The 8,628-nt window shown below is 33.7% G+C and overlaps 1 protein-coding gene across 1 annotated transcript in view; it reads right to left on the reverse strand.

The window, feature by feature from the left end:
* LOC102805561 (glycine receptor subunit alphaZ1-like) overlaps positions 1-7,818 on the reverse strand; it is a 28,646-nt gene extending 20,828 nt beyond the window's left edge. The window contains exons 1-3 of the mRNA XM_078013762.2: positions 7,748-7,818; positions 2,288-2,382; positions 1,546-1,613 (exon numbers count right to left, since the gene is read on the reverse strand). Coding sequence (XP_077869888.2) covers positions 1,546-1,613; positions 2,288-2,382; positions 7,748-7,818 — 234 coding nt within the window. The remainder of the gene's footprint in view (positions 1-1,545; positions 1,614-2,287; positions 2,383-7,747) is intronic.
* Positions 7,819-8,628: the final 810 nt, after the last annotated feature.

The following is an 8,628-nucleotide window of genomic DNA, read 5'->3' on the forward strand; positions in this document are numbered from 1 at the left end:
CGTTATTTTAATTTAGATTTTGATTTCCGATATCTCGCTTCCATGTTCTAAGAGGCAGTCGGAGAAGCAGTCGTTCATATTACATCTGCCACTACAGATCGATTGAACAGCGTCCTGACAATCTCCCATTAAAGAGGATTAATATCCTGCCACAGATAAACCACAAAAGGAATACGTTTAAATCTATATGTATATGTGTTTGAAATTGCTTTGCCCTCTGAGTGTATGGCCGGTAGAAAAGCTGGGAGGCGACGTCACACCAGGAAACAGTGTAATATCGTATTTCGTATTAACAATTTCTGCCAGAGTGGGGTCACGGTTAGTAAAAAAAGCATATATTTAAAGTCTGCTGAGTGACAAGGTATTGAATACGTATACTCGATGATTGAAGTAGCATGTCGTCTCTCAAATTATAGAATAAATTTAACAGAAAGTCTGATTTAACAATACAGTAAATACTTCAATATTCATAACATACAGCTAAGCTGTGGAATTGAAGTTTGAGAAAGTTTTAGACGTGTAATTTGTCTTCGCAAAACCCTAATAAATTGAAAATCTACAGTTACTTATTTTATTATGATTTACTATGAATGCCGAGAAACAAATTACACATCAACACCACCCAACGCACAGTTGTGAGAATAATAATGATTTCATTTGACAAGTCATGTGCACGTGAGTTCCCGTGTAGTTCTTATTATATTTGTGTTCTGTGAAACTCTCTCATATTTAGCGGAGTACGAGAAAAATAAAAACGATTAAATATTGCTACCTTACTGAATTTTAAAGTTACTCTATAAGAAATACAAATACGAGTGTTTCACATAATGAGTACCGAATACTTCACCAAATTACACAGTAACATAGAGCTTATTACAAATGTATGTCTAATACTAAAATTCGCAAATTGTATTTTATACAAATAATGTATATGTAATATGTATGAACAAGTATTTCACAGAGCACGTAATCACTCCAACTATCTTAGCTGCACAGATCGCTGACGACTGATGGATTAATATTCACTGATGAACAGGTGTGGAGGGGCGTTTAAATGAGGTATAAACCTACACGAATATACATATATGCAGCAGATGGAAATGAAAAGAATATTTAGAATATCAGCATCTGCATTTATCACGTTTTTTGAGAAAACAGTTTTGAGTTCACCGCACCCATGTATAAGTAGAGTCGGAGTTGTTGGCAAGAGATACTTCATGTACTGGGAAATGTCAGTACTCAATTTATTGTGAAGTACTTACTTACAGACGACGGTACAGATGTAAACGAAATACTTCACCTAGGCTAAAAAATAATAACTGAAGCTATGATAGAAATATAATTTTCATGCATAAAGTAAAACTGCTAGAGGCGTATTTGGAAATATGAAAATTCATAAATAAAGTGAGTGGATACGAGACAGATATACATTATGACAACAGTATGACGTCAATGCAAATAATAAATTATCAAACAAATAATTATTCAATAGTTCAACACACCATAGTATGACGCACACTTGTACTTTTTGAATAATGAACTCACCATTGATATTTCTGACAGGGAATGAATGCTAGTAACGAACATGAACACTGATATATTGACAGGAGGGCCTAGACGAAGAAAGTGGAGAAAGACGGAAGCGATTATTAATGTCAGCTTGTACAATTGACACAGCATGTTATCAATTCTTTAATCCACGCCAAGACATGATGAAAAAGTCAGATCTCATGATACTAAGCCATTCACATGTTACAACGATATCCAGCACCACTGACACAAGGGAAACACAAAATAATGTTATTTCGGCGTTCTTTTAATTTTCTTGTCAGTGCTCACAATATTTTTTTTATAAAAATACCCTATGACCCAATACAGTATTAACATATTGAACTAAACTCAGTTGGGTCCGTCAGCATGTCTTGGAGAATCATAACAGTTCCCTTCTAAAGTAGAAAACAAGTAGTTTTATTCTTGAGACAAAAAGACGTCAAAAATGCACGTGTTTCAAACATTTGCAATTGTAATTGCATTTCGGACGCAGAATTGAACGAAAGCATTTCAACACTTTGGTCAACCTGCGAGCACTTAAGCTTAACAAGTAAATTACCGACAAGTTTTTGCTTGCTCTTTTTATTCACATTACAGTAAAATGAACCCAAATGAATTTATAAAGTATGAATCATGACAGTACAGCGTAACAATACGCATTATATTGTATTTCGACACATGAATGATGTGAATAGATTGCAATCAAAGTATATTGTAACAAATGCCATTATCATACCTCCAGCAACTGGTCTCAGATCCTTGTCATAGTCTTGCTGTGTCATTGCATTATAGAGCAATTGTGCGTATCTAGTAATGAGAAGAGACGCCCAACTGTGAGATTCAATATACAATATGTTTTTTTATATGATGCTCGTATTTTATTTATTTTTATGATGCTTGTATCTTATGCATATCGCTTGTGTTTATTTAGTACGTATGTCTGGCGAAACACCACATGCTATGAAATGAAATATATATGCATGATGCACAAGGCAGGGAGAGGTTAGCCTCGGAACATGTGGTAGTATACATCTCACACTATGCAAAACTGTCTGCTACATAACGATACTTATATAGCGAGTAAGTTGACGCGTATAAATGTTGTATTCTTCGTTTTTGAATTTTTTTGGATTAAGATAAACTACAAGCATATTACACACATACATATATACAATTACACAAACCGAGTTTCAAATCTAGCATGAGCAGCCTTCCAATTGATAACAAGTGGACCGACTGAATGTAGCATTGTACTAATCTCACTAGTTGTAAAATTACGGTTCTATATGTTAATAAATTTCGCACGTGATTTCAATTGCCACTAATTTAAACGATATTCTCAATTTAACATATGAGGTTACGATATAGGTACACTAATTACAAATGGAATTTCGATATCAGGACTTAATTAACATGCTCATAACAGTAAATACCGACGATAAACACACAATTTACTCCAATTATAATCTAATATTTCATATCATGGCCTAAACTACCGTCTAATTTATAGAATAGTACACGACGATTATATATGTAAACGTGATTTGTGTATACCATTATATGTCCGGGTCACCACTGGAGTTGTCAGGTAATGAGGTAAATTTAAAAAGGTGATGATTGATCGCGCTGCTGTTAATCTGTCGCAATGAATAGTCCTTTAATGATGTTCGCTATGGCAGATTAAGTATTACCTATCTCTGACTGTGTGACAATGTAAATAATGTTAATTCTATAATAACTGATAATAATTATTGATCATCTTGGTCACGCGCCATAATATAATCATGAATGATTTTATCTGTCTCTGAAAATACCTAAACCACGTGATTGATTTAAATAATCGGTTCGCTCCTAGTGTGAAGTAGAACAACTCTAGTTTTGATCCAGAAAATGCAGTGTGACCGGTTCAGCGCGTATCGTACTGCGAATAAGATATATTTAATTGACTTGTCTAAAGCGCGATTGTGCATTCAACTACATGAAATAGAGTATAAGCAGTGCGATATCTGGGAAGTACTGTCGTAACTGATGTCAATGAACGTCTACACTTCGACATGTTAAGCTACTGCTTGTTACATTTGTCATTACTATAAGTGAATTGACTCTCGCTGTGAAACGAGTGATACTGATTAGTAAATGATGACGTAATTGAAAAAAAAATTAAAATAAAATATTTCAGCTACAATAGACCGTTTTCCTTCCCTGAGATATCCCACATCATGCGTGAAATCGAACGTAAAACACAAAAACAAAGGTCACAGTTTACTAGTGACAACAAAAGTATTTCTGTTCTTAATAATGTGCCATACACAATTGATTATAGTACAGTCTGATGAAGTAAAGGTATCTCAATGCAATATTCCCTTCTCAAATATCAGCATTTCAACATATATAATGAGAAGTTCAAGTTCAAAATCGAATCGTTCGGTCCGCACCTTTTACTCAATACGCAAGATCTGCATTGAACAGAAATCACAATTGAATGGAATTATTTTTTTGTCCGTTGAAAGTTGAGCGTCTGATTTGTCTATGTGTGTGAACCAGAAGCTTGAAATAGATTAAAATTATTATACAAAATATGTATTTATTATACTACTGATTGTTGACGGCGAGGTGTTTCGTTATCCGTAAAAATGTATTTTACGTCATAAAATCAATGAACGTAGAAATACCTACCACGTGCCTTCAATGCCAGTTGTTGTTCTTTGTCTATTTTTAGGTTATCAGAATTGACAATTGAAGTGGTTCGTTTTTTCAATAGTTTTAATTCACTCACAACGTTACACTGTTCTTTGAAATCTTTATCTTGTCCACGTAATCGAGCGAACGGTTACTGGGCAACGCATTCGTGTCATATTGTTGTTACAACGGAGACCAGCCGATGAATTTAGTCATTCTTAATTTATATCTCCTTGCAACTCATTTAAAAAACCGAAAGATATAATGGACTTAATTCAGAGTTATCGTAGTTTGTTCAACTTACTTCGCTTAATCACATGTAAAAACAGGTTTTCAGTGAAAATAATTTATATTTTGAAATGAGCTCGAGCGTGATGAAAACTTCACAATACGATGGAAACATACAATAATATAAATAGTAACACACAGTCTCTGATGTATATATTTATGATTCAGTCATGCCAAGAGAAACCCAGGAATGGTTATTATACTTTAGGTTGGACAAATCAAGAGTTGTTGTATAATTATAATCACAGTTGCTTTAAATCGAGTAGTGTTTTACTTTTTGTGTTTTAATATTCACGTTGTCAACATTCCAGAATTTAGTCATGCACATACCGTATTCAGTTCTACGATGTAGAACCACATCTGGAAAAAATTTACGGAGTACTAGCATTGTGGGTTGTTTTTGTATATTATTTCGTCGGATCGCATATCATTGTGCTGGACGAAATATATACTATACATCTTTTATTTATAAGTGTTGTAGTTGATAACATTTCTGATGGGTGTTGATTAAAGTTATACATTTATGTTAACGAATACGACATGAAACACAACACCAACAACACAACATAACACTACACAACATAACACTACACAGCGTTGTATTATATGAGGAAACCCTGAAGGCGATTAAGGTATAGTGTGATTTATGACATATCTGACACACAACACTAGCAACCTAAATTAATTTTGAAATAAAAAAACGTCTACGCAACCTCGTCGTTATTTTCCCTTTGTTATCCGAATTGCAAATGGACTAATATTATTGTAAACGCGGGTGTAATTCCATCGGAATTCATCATATTTATGTACTGTCACGTATTTAAAAATAAAAAAAACTGTAACTCAACGATGACATATGTTCGTATATTTTAAATTTGTGTTATTTATTATATAACATATGTACATGTCATGTATGCGATTCCATATTTTAAAATCCAAACCAGTTGAACAAAGGTTTACTAATATTCTGAAAACATATTGCAAAGATTTGAGTCATATCAATAAATCTGACAACTAACAAATGAGTATTGTGCAAATAAATGTTATTTATGGTGGGCATTTGGCAAATTTACATTACTCAATAAATTGAGTGCATTTTACCAACTGACATATACTCCCTTGGCGTCTTTACATTGTTTCAATATTCAAGCATAATTTCCTTTCTAGAAATACAGAATAAAATTCACATTAATTCCAACTCATAATGACCCTTGTTATTAACGTGCATCACCGTGCATTACATTAGGTTCACTGCACGTTAGACAAATACAACTGAATTATATATATTAGTAGTTAAGTAGGTTGGCTCGCTCTTTGAATATACCGTTATCGTGGTTATGGTCTATGTAGGAAATGTAACGTGATGCCTCGTTCAACTACGTGTCTCAAACGCTTTCAATTCATTCAGACTATTATGCAACTGCCAAATCTGTGCGTGCTTGGCTTAATTAGTACAATTTAATACTGAGATGATGAGATGATAATTAAAATGTTTACGATGTGAAAATGATCTAAATTGCCCTTCATTAGTGTTTTTATTACTATAATCATTATTCACAGGGGTTATGATAGACGACGACTGTAGAGTGAAATATTCTCAACTAACGTTGGTAAAGTGATGTAAAACAGGCAAGAACAAAGTTTACTTGCCACTATTTGCTATCTATTACAACATTATATAACTTTCATGTAATAATATCATTATTATTATTATCTTTAATTGTGGAAAACAATATTTGATCACACTAATCAAAATTCATATTCATATATGTAAATGTATTATTGAACTTATAAACAATATATATATATAAATAAATAAATAATGTTTTCGAAATTATTAACGATCAGGTGTTGATGCGAGTTTATCTTGTATAAAAGCTAAATGTGCGGAAAGTAGATTGGTAACGTCAGTTATATTACGATGACTTAAGTTTTATGTCGAATTGCAGTTCAAATTGATATATTAACAACGTAAATACTCAGTCAATCAGTCAGTCCGACAGTCAATCACGAGTATAGGTTAAAGTATAGGATTATCATAGCAGTATATAGTATAACATGGCTGGTTACCAGTAGCAACTGAACCAAACATCGAAAAATAAACTAACCTACGCTATCACCGATTTATATTACACCACCATATTGGGTGATATTGGCGTTTCCTAGCTGTGTCGATTGTTCACACACAGACTAGTTCCAAAGTATCAATGTTATGCAACTTAACTATACAGAATGTAAATACACTTAAAGAAAAGTCTTCAATTTCTTGTTCACCTCATTGATGAAGAACATAATAGTTACGCATGATGACAATGTCTGTATCTGTTTGGATACATTTATTCAGCTTCTATTTAAAATTATGGCATGCTTTATATCCTTAGCAGTGATATGACATGGTATGTCATTTCTTTTTGTGTTTGGGTAATTATATCATTCATGCTAATACATCAAACATTCAACGTGTTAACACACTCCGAAGTGTGAAAAGAAGACGTATTGTAGCACCGCCGTTTCAAACAATCAACATATATCAGCATAACGAGTATACACTAAAGACTTATATTATAATGCCATGACATACACAATGCAATCCGACTGTTGAAACTTGCTCATGTGTAGTCCAGTTACTTAATGGGTGACATTGCACCGTTAGTTAATGGCGTTTGACAAAATAATGCCTCGCTGTTAACATCGACAGTATCACTTACTCCTAGTTTGATTTATGAGTGTTTCCTCCTTGGTTACACAATAACAGCACAGTACTGTGGTATAACAGTAGATGAGGCACGCTTGGTATTAACGTAAACATACCTCTGCTTATATTGACTTGACTACTGATTCATACACTTGTGCGTTATATGTTTTTTGTGTATTCTACACATGAGTAAGTTTTGTGGGGGATACCCAGTTACGATGCTGTAAGACCTAATCGTTATTATAGAAATACCACTGATGTGATTGTGGTACTACGAGGACGTGATATAACATATGGCACCATAGTCTAAGATGGTCAACCGGTGATTTACATACGATATTAGTATATGTTCATCAAGTGAATATTCATCTGTAAAACGCAATCAATTGCTCATATGCTACATATCACAGTGAATTTTAATAAATGTGTTAGCAATTTAGTTAACACCCACGATGAACTTCTGCTTCTAGCATGACGTGCAGCTGAACAGTACACAGCGTACAAAATAGGAATTGATGATCTTAACTAACATACCTGCATTCGACCTCAACATCCAACAGCAGTATTGTTAATACGATAGTTGGAAGTAGTTGTAGAGCGTACATTTTTGAAATACAGACGATCCCTCCGTTCCATTGATGTAACTATGAGGCATATATATACTGAGCGAGGAGAGCATGCGAACCTCCCTAGCTTTATGAAAATATGCAGCCGACCATTCAAGTCAGTGGCAAATTACAAGCTAATTTTGAAAGAAGACACTTCTCATTTAAAACGGATTTTAAGAGCAATTTGATAACATCCTCACGGAAACCTGCTAGATATAAAATGCTGCTCAGTTCTGTAAATGCCAGAATAGGGGCTCGACTAAATATCTCAAAGACAAGCCTCGTATTTTAGTGTGAGTAGCTGGCGGTGTTTTTGTCTTTCTTGGAGAATCGTATAAGTGCGTCAGCGAAAACGAATTCAATATTTACTATGACACCAACCATGCACGATTATCTGAATTGCAAAGTCATTTGCAAAGTTGAATGTCTTTGAGTTGTTTTATATGATGGCAGTTAATTGACTATAAAGAAACTGTATCCATACATGATGGCACGTCTAGACGTTTTTGTTAAAGGAATTTGATGTATGTGAATCAACTTGTTAGTCATATTTAATGACAGGATACTCTTTTTCATACTTGCAATTAAGTTAACTAACGCCAGTGAGTGCTTACGTATAGTTTGTCTTCAAGATGCTCGATAAGACGTCACCATATAATATACTAATTGTTGATTCATCTACCTGCATTGGAAACACTTTTTCTGCCAAGCAGCAATGATTCAATTGTTATTAATATACTGAGTGTGATTGTAAAAAAACATACTATTATGTAGTGTCGTTAATTAACATAATCTCTGATATCAATG

This window comes from Saccoglossus kowalevskii, chromosome 3 (genome assembly GCF_978046115.1).
Source record: "Saccoglossus kowalevskii chromosome 3, keSacKowa6.1, whole genome shotgun sequence".
Taxonomy (NCBI): domain Eukaryota; kingdom Metazoa; phylum Hemichordata; class Enteropneusta; family Harrimaniidae; genus Saccoglossus; species Saccoglossus kowalevskii.